At 45.8% G+C, this 16,432-nt stretch overlaps 1 protein-coding gene across 1 annotated transcript; it reads right to left on the reverse strand.

The window, feature by feature from the left end:
- Positions 1–1,674: 1,674 nt before the first annotated feature.
- On the reverse strand, positions 1,675–14,500 carry Rsad2 (radical S-adenosyl methionine domain containing 2). Its single transcript, XM_006980933.4, has 6 exons — positions 14,110–14,500; positions 11,772–11,933; positions 8,104–8,333; positions 6,217–6,366; positions 4,662–4,694; positions 1,675–2,976 (listed from the first exon to the last, which is right to left on the reverse strand). The coding sequence occupies exons 1-6, from the start codon at positions 14,453–14,455 to the stop codon at positions 2,812–2,814; spliced, it is 1,086 nt and encodes a 361-aa protein (XP_006980995.2). The 5' UTR covers positions 14,456–14,500; the 3' UTR covers positions 1,675–2,811.
- Positions 14,501–16,432: the final 1,932 nt, after the last annotated feature.

Consider the following 16,432-nt stretch of genomic DNA (forward strand, 5'->3'; position numbering starts at 1 on the left):
TGAGTCAACCATATCCATAGCTTGGCTGAGTTTTAATGTGAACTCACCTCTAGCAAATTCACTATGTAAAAGTGAACAGTGAATATAACAGGCCAAAGAGAGACTAACACAGAATCTTAGGCCATGTACAGAACATTTTAATACATGTTACCATACATTAGACCAATGCTTCAAAACACAGTGTAATTCTATAGGGGAATGCATATACATATATCTCCCAACACTAAACCTTATCTAAACACACTCAGATGATATGTGGTCACCCACATTATTGTCCTTTGTCTTAAAGAGCTTATTAAACAATATCAGTTCATCAAGAGGTAGGGCATGAGCTGAATTATTGCTGGAAGGAACCAACTGTGGCTGGGTTGTTCGATTGTTTGGCTGTTGTTCTATGTAACAATGTGGCCCCAAAATCCAATGCAGATCAAACCTGAGACCATTTTTTTTTCTCCAATAGTTTAGTGAAATAACACCATCTGGCTTCCAGCATACAAGAAAACAGCCCATGATTTTATCATTTAACACTATATAATAGAGACACTAGGGGCTTTTTGGATGTCCTGCCCTCCAAAGTTCTTAAGTAAATCCCCTTTCACAGCATGCCCATCCTAAGTCAAGTAGTCATCTAACACAAACTATCTGTAACACTTAGCAAGTAAATGTCAACCAAATAGCTCTTCACTTTCCCAGTAAAGAGCATATGTTTCACAAAATGAACACCCAGATTTAAAACTGAGAAAGCAAACCAACCCATGATCTAATCCAACTTTGATTTTTACTATGATGATAAAATATCACAATTTTTCCCTTTAAGAAAGAGGGATTTTTGAATATTTTAAGCATTGAGTTCTCATATGTCCTGTGCATACATAAGGGGTTAGGAGTCAGAGAAACACTTGGCAGTGCATTTAGAACAGCTCATGTCCCAAGTGTACACTTTTCATGCTGGTTTTCCTTAGGGGAAGGAGACATACAGGTCCCCTCAGCTTGAAGAAAACATACTCTCTAACTCAGAAGATGGAGCCTCAACTCCAAGTTTGCTTTCCTGTCACATGACCAAGCAGGCATCTGCTCATGTCCTCTGGGGTTTCCCAGGTAAACTGAGTACACAGGACTTAACTAAAAATTATCAAAATCTGCAGCGGAAAATATGACTCAATTTTCTCTTTAAAATATCTACCTAGGAGTCAGGTGATATACAAGTGTAATCTCTAGCTCTTGGGAAGTTAGGGCAGGAAGACCATGAGTTCTAGGCCAGCCTGGGCTACATAGTTATATACAGTTTCAAGCAAAAATAAATAGGTCAACAACCACACACACAAACAAAACAGAAAATTCAGAACACCTGACCTATTTTTGATGAGACAAAAGTATGTCTCAGTTGAATTATAGAGACTTAATTGAAGTATGAACATCTTTTGTGAGAAAAATCCAGTTCCTTATCAAATTCTTAGTACTGATCCAAACACACACACACACACACACACACACACACACACACACACACACACCAAACAATGAAGAAACAGAACCAAATTTCACCAAGTCCTAAAAAATAGACTCTGAAGCAAAATTTCTGAGATGAAGTCCGACGTCTTATCGCCCTCTGGTGGCATCAGTGGAATTCCAGGGGAGTTAAATTTCTTGGGCATAAACTTTTCAATGATTTTTGCTCTTTAATTGGAAATTATTTCCTTTCAAGCAGTGAGACGCTGTGTAGGTTTGATAAACTTCATGCAATGCTCCCACAGGAGGAGGATTTTGACTCAGTCACATTGTCTCTTCTGCTTTTCGGTGTGGAGAAGGAACTGGTTCCTCTCATGTCGACCTTGACTGGGTCTCATTTCAGATTCCTTGGGAAATGTTCTATGGAGCCACAAGTGCTTTTATACCAAGCCAGCCACACCCCACATTCCCGACAGAGTCCCTCCTGCCCATGCTCCCTTGACCTTGGCGGAATGCACCAACACAGCCATTGTTGCTTTTTCAGAGTGAGATGGTGACCTTCTTCTACTCAAACTCCTGCTTTAGAGTGACGGACTCAGGCAGCCTCACACCAGGAGGATGCAGCTGTGCCAGTGCCATCCTCATGGCCACATCATGAAAGGCAAAGCATCTCTTGGTTTTGTAGAGAATCCTGGAGACGTTGGCACCGTGCAGAACACGCATCTTTCAAGCAGCAGCAGCATCACGTGCTGGAGCCATCAACAGCATCCTTGGAAGTGATTCCTTCCATGAGCTCTAGGCAAACGAGGAAGGCAAATGAGGAAGAGTCTCATTGATGGCTCTTTGGGATGTGTCTTCATTCTCCGTATACTTCTGAGTAAAAAGTCCAACATTCCACAGCAGAACAGCGATAGAATAGCAATGGGAGGATGTATTTTGTGATGTTTCCTGGTGACAAAACTGGAATACTTAGCAGAAAATAACTCACTTTCTCAAGTGGGGGGAACAAAGGAAAAAGGAAGCAAGGGATTCACAGTAAAATTCCTTAAAAATTCAAATACAAGTTAAATACACTGGTCTCTGAGACCTTGCTCCTCTGTGAACTGAACTCTCTCCCTGCACACAGGCAGATTGCCTGTTTTATAGGTTGTCATTGCGTGGTTTTACCTCTTTCTTAGTTCAGTCAAACTGAAACAAACAGACAGACAGACACACTGCATTCTCAGTAACAATAAACCACCGACAGCCAGAGGATGTGCAGCAGACAGTCAGGTCTTCATTCCTGGAGAATGGCCAGGAGCCTAGGGTGGTGGAGGCAGCTGCACATGGACCTCCCCAGAGCTCATCAGAGTCTCCACAGCCTCACCAGTCCAGCTTCAAGTCAGCTTTGCTCCACACATACTTCCCGCCACGCTTCAGGAACATCTTTTCATCAAATCCACTGAATTTTATTGCTTCTTCTACCCCAACATCCAGGATAGACCTGGAAGGGTCCTTCCGGCCACCAGTACAGTTCAGAAAGCGCATCTGGGAAATAAAAGGTAGAAATAAGTATGTTTGCATATGGTTTATCCTATAAAACTCAACTGAGGGTATCCTCTGAAAAGCACCTCTGACATCCCAACCATGTCAAATGTGTATTGAGATCTAAGATTCTAAAATCATCAGGCTCCATCCCCAACTCATACAACTCATGCCCATGGAGAGCTCGGCTTGAACATGTCTAGAGGCAGCCGAGAGTCATGAACAGTACAGTTTAACTACTGAAGGACTCGATTGTCTATTGGAGTGGAGAGAACGATAAGAACAGACTTCCTCTAAATATGGACCTCTGAGTCCATATTTAGACATTGTGCACTGAGGTACGTGAGAACATAGAGCACAGCAGAGTGGACTGTGGGCACTGTGCTGTGGAGAAGCTGATCTGAAGGGTCTTAGTCAAATGGCCGCTGTGCATGTGCGAGGTGAACCCTCACAGAGGCTTCTCCTGACAGGATAAGACAGAGGCTACTGAGGTGGCAGAGAGCTGGGCCAAGGACAGAAGTTCCCCAACACATCCTATCCATTTGCCTTCCTCTGACTCTTTCCTTTCCAACTTTGTGGCAGGAAGGAGGTCTTCACACTCGTGTGTCTACACTGAACATCCTGTAGGGCAGCAGGTGGTGCACACGGAGTCACAGTTAGTTATCCAGTTGGGAAAAAAAAGAAAACAATTTTATCCATGCACTTTTGTTCTAGCTATGTGGAGATCACAAAGTTTGCTAAAGAGCATTGTGCAAAATCCCCAGCCAATTATGACAATTTACACTCCAAAATAGCTTTCATTTTCTTCTTTCTTTACCTCAGATCCACAAACTGAGTGTTTCTATGGTCGCTTTCCCCCTTATGCTTCATAATCATGTTGACAAAAAACAAAATTGCTGGAATTTATCTTTGATTAACTTGAAAATGGCAAAATGCAAAAGTTGTAACAAATGTTTCTCAAAATGCCAAGGTCAATACTGAGCCCTTGGTTCCTTTTGTAGCTCATTAAAAAAACAAAACAACAACAACAACAAAAAAAAAACAAAAACAAAAAATCAAAACCAAAACAAAACAAAAAACAGAGCCTGGAATGGAATCCTCTGTCCTCTGCTGGGAATATCAGCAGAAGTTATAAATCCAAAAGTTCTAAATAACAACAAAGAAGAGGAAAGCAAGTGTGACTTCCCTTCCTTTTTTTAAAATAAGGGCGGGGTTTCCTTTGGAGGCAATGGCCTCAGAGATCACGGGGTGATGTCTGGAGGGACAACAAGACTTCCTCCCATTGTCAAGGTCCATCTGCAGTGGAGGGGTTGGCAGTCTCTGTGTTACCCAAGACAGTGTGGAGTGGAGGGGACCGTGTGCTGTCACAGGGCAGCCCTCCAACCCACGCCAGACCACACGGTGGGGTCTCTACTGGGTGTGACACCCTCATGACATCTGCAGATGCATGGCTACCTGGGATGTCACCTCGTGGTGGTTAACAGCAATGCAGGTCCAGGCTAATGCCCTGGCTTGATCTGAGAGAGAACTTGGCATGTGAAGCCGGGGTTGTACCATGCTGACAATAAAACCACCAGAGAGGCACTGGGCACAGCAGATGTGTTCAGAGTGTGCTCATTTGGGGACGCCTCTGGTGTTCTGAGCTGCTGGCTTTCCAGTGATATTATAGCTCGTGAAAAAATACTCACATATTCATCCAGAATAAGGTAGGAGTCTTTCATCTGCAGAGGAAAACAGAATCAAAATTTAGTTTTCATCCAACATTGTTTCCTTTGTATGCCTCATCGGCTGTCACTCCTGCGGTGTGTGTCTGCCTTGAATGGCCTGCTTCCCATATTCCCCCTCTCTCTGCAGCCTTTGGAGTGGTTCTCAGCAGTGGAAGGTCTGCAGGGTCCAGTCCATCCAGTCATTCTGCATTCTTCTGCCTCAGACCAGAAGAATTTTACCCTGCAGGCTGCTCTGAGCAGCCTGGCTTCTCCTACCCCTCCAGCTGTTTCCAGGATGGCTATTGTCTGTGTCTCTCAGTCCCCCGCCACAATGGCTACCATTCAAGGAATCTCCAAGGTTTTCCAAGTTCAAGCCATGCTCTCTGCACAGGACAGCGTTTCTGAAGCTCCTGCTGTTGCTGTGAGCTGACTTGTGACAGTTTTGCACTCTGAGGTGTACTGGGCACTGCTGTACTTTCTGCAGGAGGTTCTGACACACACACACCCACCCCAATATGAACTAGGCAGTAAATAATATCTCTTCCCCTTTTTTTATAACCCATTTCCCTACTTCTTTCCTCATTTTCCTTCCCTCCTCTTCCCTTCTTCCTTCTCTCTTTCCCCAACCCACCCCCTCTTTTGACAGGGCATCGGGTAGACTAGGCTGACCTCAAGCTCGCTACACGGCCAAGGATGTCCTTGAGTTTTGGGTCCTCTGATACCACTTCTTGAATGCTGGATTATAGACTTGCAGTGACAGTGTTTAGCTACACTGGGGGATTGAACCCAGAGCTTCCAGCATGCTAGGTAGGCATTCTCCCAAGTCAGACACATTTAATATTTCTTGTATGCAGGGCCCACAGTCTGTGTCCCAGTTAACCAGCTCAGTACCACTCTGTGACAGCCACTGCCACCTCCACCATCCAAACAAAAAACCAACAACAAACAACAGAAGATGGAAATAAAATCGTAAAAGAATGGAGTGCAGACCCTGCTCCTTGGCAATTTTTAGACAGAGACCCTGAGAACTAGCCGATCATTTCTTCTACATTTCATCCAGCTTTTGAAATAATCGCTAGAGAGGGTGTTATGGGACAGTTGTAATGGTGCTGACACCAACATGGAAGCATTCACACATTCCTTCATTCAGTGTTTGAGCCCTCCCCACATGCTTCCCAAACATGGAGCGAGCGTGTGTGTGTGTGTGTGTGTGTGTGTGTGTGTGTGTATTTTATATTAGAGTTATATGATTATCCATCTAATCATTTCTGAGGTGGCCTAGTTGAACTCATTCTTGGTTAGAAAAAAAATCAATGTCGTTGAAGAACCCCACCTCCAGATGACAGGTGGCCACAGTGGACCTCCATCTCTTTGACTCTAGCATTGATTACACCCCACCCCTTTCTCCTTCCAGAATGTCTAGAATAACAATATGGTAAATTGCAAAGCTCTCGAGAGAGAGTCACCCCTTTCCCCACTTTGAATCAGCGTAGCCCTGTGGTAGTGAATGAACATGGCAGCCTTTGCCGCATACAACCTTCTGGTTAGATTCGGGCACCAAACAGGACACCTCTTTGTGACGCTCTAAGAATGCTTCAAATTCTTCATTGCTTATAAGGAATCTTTCAGCTTCCCTCAGGGCATCTTCGCCAGAGTTCTCACCCTCAATCAGGAGACACTGGAAGACCTGAAAAAAAAAAAAAAAAAAAAAAAAAAGGATAAAATGTTTGTTAGGCCAAGAGCCCTACATCACCCTTCACTCCAAGCCTGCAGGAAACAAAGCCAGCCCTACGCCTACCCCCAACACACACACACACAGTTCAGGACTAGCAAGCTCAGAATACAATTGCTAGTCACTGCTAAGCCTGTGAAAACTCATAATATGAGGCTCTGAGTGATGGAGCTAACACAGGACAGACACTTTCCCTCGGGGCATTGCTTACTTCAGCCAAAAGCCCACAGATACCAGAGGTTTTGAAGAAGCAGCAGGAATTGACTCTTATCCCAGAGAGCCAGTGTCTTGAAATAACTGATCAGGAAGCCTGTGCAGAAGGCAGAGGAATGTAAGGCAAGCCCATGGGAGAAGAGGAGTCCAAGGCAAGGAGGGAAGGGGTACAGATGGATTCTAAGAATGAGAGGGTGAAGGGGGAACAGTGAAAGACAGCAAAGATGAGCAGCCTGGCAGGTGGCTGGGGGGACAAGTCTTGGGTCTCTGGGCCCCTTTATCTGAGGTCTCCATTTCTCTTTGTCCTGACTCTTTCTACCCTTCATCTTTCTTTAGTTGTTTTCCATTTATTCTGTGCCCAAGGGTGTCATTGACATTTGATTTCAATACATCCATTGTTTTAAAATACACATCATTCTTAGCTTCCTCCTAACCTATTTCCAAACATATTACATGAACGGGGAAAAATATGCTCTATCCTCATCCCCTACCGTCTTGGCTCACTTGGCATCTAAAGAAGATTCAAGGTGACCTTGAAATGACCACTTTTCTTGGAAGAGCATGACTCTGGCCTACCTTAGACCTTGCCTGGGTCAGCCCCCGTGTGGAAATTCTTTCCTGCTTTCAAAATACAGCCAAATGCAACTTCTTTCATGATGTTTTGCAATTCGCCTTGGTGTGCCCCACCTTCCCAAGGTTCGCCACACACAAGTGTCAAGGAACATGCGGCTTCCATGTCCTAGTCCTCTCCAAAGCTCAGTTTCCAAATCTTATCCTTAGGTATGTCTCCAGGCACAGATTCAAAGGAACTACACAAGGGTCACCATGTGGCTTGTTAAAAATGCAAGCGCATGCCAATGCTCCTGACCAGGCCTGCCCTTCCTGGATATCAGTGGATGTATGAAGAAGAAGCTGTTTTCTAAGCAGCCCCCTTGATGGGTTCTGAGCAGCCTGGGGCAGAAAGCTTGAATTTGCAGTGAATTTCCCCTGTGCATTGTAGGTCCTATCTGTGATGGGCTGGCTTGTATCCTTGGGAGCCTAGGACTTCCAGTGGCTGCTATCTGGGCTAGTCCTAAGGAGTGCATTTTAGAAAAGGACTGGCATTACTCTATAGACTTCCTCTGCAACCAAGTAATTCAATGCAAACCCAAGAGCATCTGCATATATGAAGAACATGTAGCCCCATCGACACAGAAGCCAGGAGTAGGAAGACATGTCATTTTCTTGACAAGCTGTTCTTCAAAGCATCTCCAAGCACCCAGCATGGCCTCAACCTCTACTCTCAGAAAATTCCTGAATAAAATAATTTCAAGATTTTGGAAACAAAGAACATTGGGGGTGTAAACTTAATAGAGCCAAGAGTCAAGGTCCTGGCTAGAAAGTTCGAGTCCTCGGTGTTCCTGTTTACAGTGTCACTGAGCCAAGCTTCCCCTGAGTGTTTTGTGGATTCAAGTCAAACAGGCTCCCGTGTGGATTTACCTTCCAGCGGACAGGACTCAGATCCTTGATGTGTTCATTCATGTCTTCGTCCACGTTGAAGCGATTAATGACGGAATTAATCTTGAAAGCCACCTTGTAATCTCTGCACCACTTCCTCAGCTTTTGAAGGTTTTCCACGTGGTTCTTCTTTCCTTGACCCCGGCCAATGAGAACATTAACGTCCTCATTGAAGCTGTCACAGGAGATAGCAAGAATGTCCAAGAAGTAACCTGTAGGAAAATGATAATGATAACAAAAAAATTCTCCCTGAGTCCTCGAATTAATTTACCTCTCTTTACAGTAAAGTGTATCATCTTCTCAGCTATGCCTTAAAGAATTTCCCGATTCTCTGTTTTAGACACATGAAAGTCAGAGATGTGAATTACGCATGGTATTATATTATCATTAAAATACATACATGGATAATGAAATCACAGAGCTACTTAATGTGATCAATTTTAAATTCTGCATACATGTGTGTGCATGAATAATCATTAGCATATTTTAATAAGGTTTGGTCTGGTGAAGCATTTGGCTGGTTAAGCTTTCAGGTTTTGAGCAGCACAGTTCAGCTGAGAGCCATTCGGATATGAGGACACAGAGGCTTCCAGTCTGAGGAAATAAGATCAGCTGAGAAGTCGGCCAGGTGAGGAAGCTGTGGCTTGTTCTGTCTCTCTGACCTTCTGGTGTTCACCCCAATACCTGGCCCGGGTTTGTTTTATTAATAAGAACTTTTAAGATTCCTGCTACACACTTGTTTCATCATAGAGATTATATAACTTATGAAGCCTATTTCTATTAATTATGAAGAGTTATAGATTTGCTTTGCCCAGCACACAGACAAAATTGTGTCCTAGATATTTACTACTTTTGCCAAGCTCATGAGCTTCCTCTTGACATGACTTATACATTTTATTTACTATGTAAATATTTGCAGACACTTTGTGCTGTGTCAGGTACAAGTGATATAGAGGCTGAGAAGACCCAGATAAAGGAGAGCTGGGTACAGGAACCCCACCCTGCAATGCCATGCATTAAAAGTTCTGATAGGGAGTCATTTGAAGAGCTATAAAATATTGAAACCGATCTCTGTGTTGGGCCTCTCTTCAATGGTTTTGTAGCTTCAATTTTTACTCTGCGCTTGCTATGACCCCCCTTCTTCCTTTCCTGCTCCCTGCCCTTCCTTACCTGAGAAGAGTAAGTACCCTTGGGGCTAAGATATCCCTTGCAGCTGACCAAGCTTGAGCTCTCCTGGTTGTTGAGAATTTCCAAACTTCTCTATTTTACCTTAAAATTCTCTTCACATTATAGAAGCTAAGAGTTCCAAAATTTCTTTCGGACGCTATTCTCTATAATCACAAAAAGACTAACTTTAGCTCCTATTTTAGGTTTAATTCTTGCTGTCTGGATTTAACAAGCACAAACTGGAGCCAGAATAAATTTCCTGTTATTTAAAACAACTCAAAGTGTTCCAAAACTTGACCTCAAGTAAATTCCTAAAGGGGTGTCACACGGGATGAGGAAACGGCACACGTGGTCTCCAACAAAACCGAGGGAAAACAGAAGTTCGAAACCAAACCCACAGAAGCCAGTCCCTTCCAGGAGCACCTCGGCTGGCTGATTGACAAGTGTGCTGAGCCCCTGAGTCCTTGGCTGGGTCCTGACACCAAGCTCCACCTTAAGCTGTGCTTGTGTGGTGTCCCCTGGTCGCAGCTCTTGGGAGGAATCATTTGACAGAGCCAGTCTGTTTGCTCAAGCCTTGTGTTTTTCCAGAAGAGCTGAGGCTCTGGTGGGGCCCTGGGCAGCCCCTGCGTATACAGCCGCTACTCCAGCGTGCAGAACAATAGTGGGTGATGTGTGTAAGCTCCAGCCGTGGGGCCATGTGTCAGGATTGTAGTGTAGACACATATATGATGTGCTTGGATGTATTGCTGGGGTCCTGGCGGCTATGCACTTAGCAATATGTGCCCGAGTGACCAGCACTCTATGATTCTCTCTGATCCAAGACTGAAGTGAGTCTCCTGTGTGAAGACAACCCAAACATTGACTGAGGTTCCTGCTAGGAAGAAAGTCGAACCTGTGTGGGCCCAGCTAGAGATGGGCTCAGGAGGAGATGTCCTCTCTGAGCTCAGTGAGGCATGCCTGTGTCCCGCTGCCATTGTGCTCTGCTTTGGCTCTCACTGAAAGAGTCCTGCTAACAAACTCCCAAACTTGGAGCGGCTGTGGGGCTCTGACCAGCTTCTCCTCATGCCCAAGCATGCAGGTTCAACTTCAGGTTAATTTGTAGACATTTATAATTGGGATATTTAACACAGAATATTGTTTTACTCATCCTGGATAATTTGAGATGGGCAAATTTCCATCTAGTATAAAAGCCGATTATCATTTGTAAATGGCATCTACCTGACTACTACGAAGAGAGCCGTGTATTTGGCTTTTGCAGTCTGTGCGTTCCTCTCTCTCTCTTTCTCGGTGATAATGCTGGGCCATATCACTATTTCTGGGTGGCCAGTCTCTGGCACTGTACTGCAGTAATCCTCCCGTCCATACTCCTTGCCACAGGGACAGATATTTTGAGCATATCATAAAGGATGAGTGCTACCCAGGTACACCCTCCAAAACATGGTCTACTGCTCTCTATTCATGAGGCTTCTGTCTTCTTTCTGTCTCACTATGTACCTCCCAACGGTCTCCATCAAGCACCTCCCTTCACAGAGGTCTGGTTGACTATACTACCCAGCGACCTCCCTGAGTCACTGTCCTTGATCCTAAGGATCCTCCTTGCGGGCCCAGACTTCACAGACAGCCTTCACCCACATGCCAGCCTCTGCCTGCAGGTGGATGCATCCTCTGAAATAATCTGGTCAGTGTCTCCAGACAAAAGCGCCAGCCTTCCCTTTGAATGGCTCCAGAGCTCCACAGGGTCACAAAGCAAGTGTAGACAAAGGGACTCTGAGGGGAGGTTTTAACTGTCTTCTAAATCGAAAGTAGTCATAACTGCACATTTGTTTGTTTGTTTTTTCAAGAACTGCCTCATGTCATGTGTTGCTTCAAAGACACTACAAACAGGACAACTCGGTCCTTGGAGTTCTCAGAAAACCTTAAGAGTCCCGAATTCAGCCAGTCCATGTGCTATGAGCTTTAATGTGGCTAGACTTGCAAACAGCTTAGTTGTAACAAAGATTTAAAAAAAAAAAAAATAAGGTCTCACTAGATAGCCCTGGCTGAGCTAGAATTCGTTATGGATCAGGCTGGCCTCAAAGTCACTGAGATCTGTCTCTGCCTCCTGAGTGCTGGGATAAAAGGCATCCACTCCCATGCCCTGTCTCTAACAGAGACATTTATATAGCTACAGAGTGTTGATTTTCCTCAGCAATGGCTAAGCTTAGATCCTAGTTAGCCATGAGCGCTGTTAGAAGGCGTAACGACAATCTGTATGCTGACCTATTGTGTTATCTCTTTCTCCGTACCTGTTTATTAGCACCCAACAGAAACAAAATAACCTAACACTGTGCACAGCTTAGGAGACATTAGAATAAACAAGATTAAATTAGATTTTCTTTCCTCCTGGTTCCCCAGATGCTCTGGCCTGGAGCCCAGAGAGGGAGGAAATGCAGGCGTCCACGGTATGAGCTGCAGTGACCAAGGTATCGCCCGAGGAAACTTACCGTAGTCCCTGAACCACCTCTCCCGGATGACGCTCCCGTTGCTCACTATGCTCACGGACGGCAGGGCCAGTTCCTCCTTGCAGAACCTCACGAGCTTGCCCACGTATTCACCCCTGTCCTGCAGGAAGGGTTCTCCTCCTGAAAAGTTGATCTTCTCCATACCTGTGAGAGGCGAAAGCTATGGTTTTGCATCTTCCAAATACTTACCTCGTTATTTCGGTTTGTGAGGCTGGAGAGATAACTCAGTAGTGACGATCACTTGCTGCTCTTTCAGAGGACCAGAGTCCACTTCCTAGCACCCGCCTTGGACAGCTCACAATTCCCTCCAGGGGATCCTATGTCTCTGTGGACATCAACAAACACATACATAATATAAATCTTATAATTATTTTGTTTTTTAGTGTGTGTGTGTTTCTGTGTGTGTGGGAGGGGAAGAGAGAGAGAGAGAGAGAGAGAGAGATCGAGATCCCAGGGTCTTGTGCAAAATAGCCAGGCATTCATGATAAGATACAGTCTCATCCATTTTTGTTTTAAAGACAAAATCAGCATTTACTTGTGGTAAAATTAATGAAATAAAACCAGTCGTTAATCTCTTTTTACCTCATCCTGTTTTCCAATATTAGCACCACTATCAATAACTGCGGGTTCCATTCCTGGTCTAAAGCAGGAAGAAAACTACTGTACTATTTTGTTACTCTGCCTTTTCTATTTGAAAACAGCTGCACTCAATTATTGGAAACCAACTCCTCATCTCCGCAGACTCTCTCAGAAGTTCAAGAGCACCATGAGTCCACCTGGAGATGCTCGAAACAAAAATGCCCATTCCAGAGGCATCTGGGAGAAGATGTTCAGGTAACAGTGAGCTCATCGCCGCTGGGATGTCTGTTCTGGGAAACACCCAAGGCTCAGATGAGTCAGCAGGTGACTCCAAAAGGTGCATGTTAAGGAGACACCAGGCTTTGAGTGAGAAAAGCAGAGACAGTGACTACCTTACCAAATTCCTGGTGATAAAAGACCAAGCCTTAATCTAGGTCCCCGTGAGGTAACAAGGCTCATGGTCTTTACCGTGGGTAATGAGCCGGTGCAGACTGGAACTGAGCGAGTCAGATCCTATTGTGCAGTACTGTGTACTGTATGATTTTATTATCACAGCACAGAATCAGGTGAGTCTAACTCGAGCATCAGAAATCCAACTGGGGGTCCCCATGGGGTCAGAGCGGTGGCTGGAGGCCAGCGTGCACCTGGAGCGCTGGCCAATAATTCTCTGGTAGAATCATCTGGAAGTGTAGTCATTGTGTTTGATGCCTAGACCTGTCCACTGTGCTTTAGTGAAAGAGTAAGGAGGGAGAGAAGGCAATCTCTAGGTGACTAGGTGTTCTGGGAAGAGAGGAGGAGAGAGAGGGAAGGAAGGTTTGGAGGAGAAGATGCTGCATTGGAACTTCACTGCTGAATTCATACCTGGGCATGATTGATGGAGTGGGACCGCAAATCTTGGGAGAAGAATCCCATGACATGCCAGTCAAAATCATTTCTAGATTCATCTGGGGCTGGAGAGGTGGCTGCGTGTGTGATACACTTCCTACACAAGTCTGAGAACCTCTGCTCGGATCCCCAATACCTGAGTAAACCTGAACACGGCAGTGAGGGTTTGCAACGCCAGCCTCCCTACTGCAGGACGGGAGGAAGCAGATGATGTGTGAGGCTCAAACGCCAACCCACGCTGCTGCACATGGGCAGCCGGTGACAGAGACACCCTGTCTCAAACAAGGTTGACAGCTAAGAGCAGGGTGACTTCTGAAGTTGTCCTTCGATGTCCATGGGCTTGGCGTGCCAAGCAGGTGACCACACACACACACACACACACACACACACACACACACACACACACACCAGGTGTACACAAATAGTTTTTTTTTTAAAGAGAAAGAAAAGTTTCCAGCATGACCACAGAAGGAACAGGGTGAACAGCCTGGCTGCTCACACTGGGGACGTGGGTTTCCCCTTCCCCTTTCCTCGCTTAGTGTTTCTGGAAATCAGATTCCTCCGGACAAAATCTTCGAGTGACAAAACTTTTCTGAATGCCTGTTCCCAAACACCAGGAGGAACAGGGGCCACTGTCCACATACCTCTGTTCACAGGAGCCAGTGTCTGTTACATGGTCCTGACCTCCCAGTCTGGAGGTCCTTCATGTCTTTGCAACGTTCCCTTGCCCATTCATGCAAGACCTGCCCGGTGATGCTGTGTCTAGTTCTCGGGGAGCCCTTCCCACCCTCATCCTATGCACAGCCCCTGCTCGCGGTCATCCACGCCTGGGCTTCTGCCTGGGTTAGGGGCTTACCGGCCTGCTTGAGCAGAAGCAGCCCTCGCTTGGCCTCCTCCAGGGGCAGCACGAAGGAGGTCTTGGCTGTGTGGAAGCAGAAGCCGCATTTGTAGTTGCACTGACGGGTGAAGTGATAGTTGACGCTCACGGGGGTTGTGGGCCGAGAACTGTTCGGTTCTTCCTGGGTCTCCTCGAGCTCGGTCGGGACCTGTGGCTGTGGCTGTCCCCTTCCAGAACCTAGCCACCCCAGGACTATTCTCAGCCAGCAGAACAGAAGGGCCAGGCCACTCCAGAGGGAGCCCAGCTGCTGCTGGAACAGGCTCAACAGCCGCGCAGCCAGAGCAGTGGGCACTAGCATCCCCATGGTGAGCGGCACCCACCTGCAGCTGCCCCAAAGGACTTATAAGCTGCTGCGGCCGGCCAGCCACACCCCCGAGCATTCTGTCACAAGGCTGAGGGAAACACCTCCCTTGAGCGAGTCCCAGCTGAGCAGAGTTTCTGTTTTCTGAAATTGAAAGTTGAATCGGAGCCAAGACTGAAGCTCCGGATGGAGGCCACCCGGTTGCCTTGCTCTGGCTCAGGGCTGCCCCTATGACCCGTGTAAACACCGTCTGTCCCGATGACGCTGCAAACATTCCAGCGGCCACCGCTTTCTAAACAAGGGTCTTGGAGACCGTCACACAGCTGCCTCCTTACAGGTGATTATTTGAACACAAAAATATGTGTTAAGCCTCTTGGTACGAATGTCTATGCATACTTAACAATTTCTAAATATCCTTCTTTCATTCCCCACATGCCTCACAAACAAACAAACAAACCAAAAACACCGAAAAACCCTAGAGTTTCATGACTTTGTAGGTAGCAAATCAGATGTACCCTGACCTTGGTAGTGCCTGGCAGCACCTGGCAGCTCTCTCAAAGAGGAAAGAAAAGGAATTCAAGACTGCAAACAAACAAACAAACACAGGCAGAGAAATTCCACAAAGTAAAGTTAACCATTTGAAAACTTGAATACTTAGTAATTAGACATTTCTCTTTTTATATTGTCAGAGGCCATGTACTGTAAATATTTCTCAAACTCTTTCTTTTAAAGCTTTGGCATCATGGTACCTTTCTGGAAATCCCAACAGTCACACTGTGCAATGTGGGGCTGGTGCCTTTCCTCCAGGCAAGCTCCTGTATTTTGGTAATAAGGTCCCTCGGGGCAACACATTAACCTTGCTTTGCTCAGTCTCTGGACTTCTCTTCTGATGACTCTGCCCACCCCTGACATCTTCCCCTAGGAGCTCCGTGTTCCTTCTTTGTGATGCTTCTAGTTCTTCTGGGGTTTGGGAGAAGCAGGCAGAGTCTTGTGTACACTGTCCCTTCTGCCTGTGCGAAGGAAAGGACAGGGCCAAGGCTCAAGACCGCAAGTTAGCAGGGTTCATAGATGCTGGTGGAGATGTATTAACCAAGATGAGGCTTTGGAATTCTCCTGTATATATCCTTTCGTCGTTTTTTAAAAGTCTCCTCAACGGAACATTTTGCATTTTTTTTTTTAACACCGGAAATTCTGTTCCCAATTCTTCCTCCTTTGCTTCCAATGCATCTACTCTCTCCTGTAAATAAAGAGAATGCAGGTTGAGAGTTCCTTATCAAACATCTGGAGGTGAGATGTGGTTCTTCGTGGTTTGCTTGTCAGATTTGGGGAAAATTTACATAGCATGTGGTGGGGGAGGGGTGACAGCCCAAATCTGACAATAACATTCCTTGACGATTCATCCACACTTACAGCCTGGTAGTAGTTCTAGACACATTTTAAAATGGGTCTACACTCGGAGCAGTTGCATATGTGGAGTTTCACGTGTGTGTGTGTGTGTGTGTGTGTGTGTGTGTGTGTGTGTGTATCATTCCAGATTTGAATTTGCAGGCATTCAGCTTGAATAACCATGTGGCAGCTTCTTCCTATGATTCTCATGAAGTACTCAGGGTTGCTTATTGTGACAGCCAGATAAAGAAGCGTTTCCTGGGGGTCCAGCTGGCCAACACTGGTTATATATTCAAGGTAAGACGTCAGTTGGTCAGAGGGATGACTCTAAGCCCAAGTTCACTGCAGCATGACATAGCCAGGATGTGGGTCCATCCAAGGGCCCATCTACAGACTGACAGATAAGAAAATATAACATGGGAGCTGGGAAGAGAACTTTGCTGGTAAAGGGCTTGACTTGGATTGCGTTAACATGCCTGAGGCAATGAAAACAACCACTGTCTTCTCATCTCAGATGGGGCAGCAACGAAGGACAGGAGCACAGTTCCAGCCAAGTCCAGCTTGGTGAGCCAATGAGTTCATTGGATTTAAAGA

The sequence above is a fragment of the Peromyscus maniculatus genome, chromosome 22 (genome assembly GCF_049852395.1).
Source record: "Peromyscus maniculatus bairdii isolate BWxNUB_F1_BW_parent chromosome 22, HU_Pman_BW_mat_3.1, whole genome shotgun sequence".
NCBI classification, from domain to species: Eukaryota; Metazoa; Chordata; class Mammalia; order Rodentia; family Cricetidae; genus Peromyscus; species Peromyscus maniculatus.

What these genes read in the sequence shown, in the direction of transcription:
- Rsad2 (XM_006980933.4), bottom strand. Translation starts at nt 14,455, where the DNA reads ATGGGGATGCTAGTGCCCACTGCTCTGGCTGCGCGGCTGTTGAGCCTG. An exon ending in GCTTCTGCTCAAGCAGGCCG is followed by an intron (nt 11,934 to 14,109) that starts GTAAGCCCCTAA and finishes CGCCTCTCACAG; the next exon opens with GTATGGAGAAGATCAACTTT. An exon ending in ACCTTATTCTGGATGAATAT is followed by an intron (nt 2,977 to 4,661) that starts GTGAGTATTTTT and finishes TTTATTTCCCAG; the next exon opens with ATGCGCTTTCTGAACTGTAC.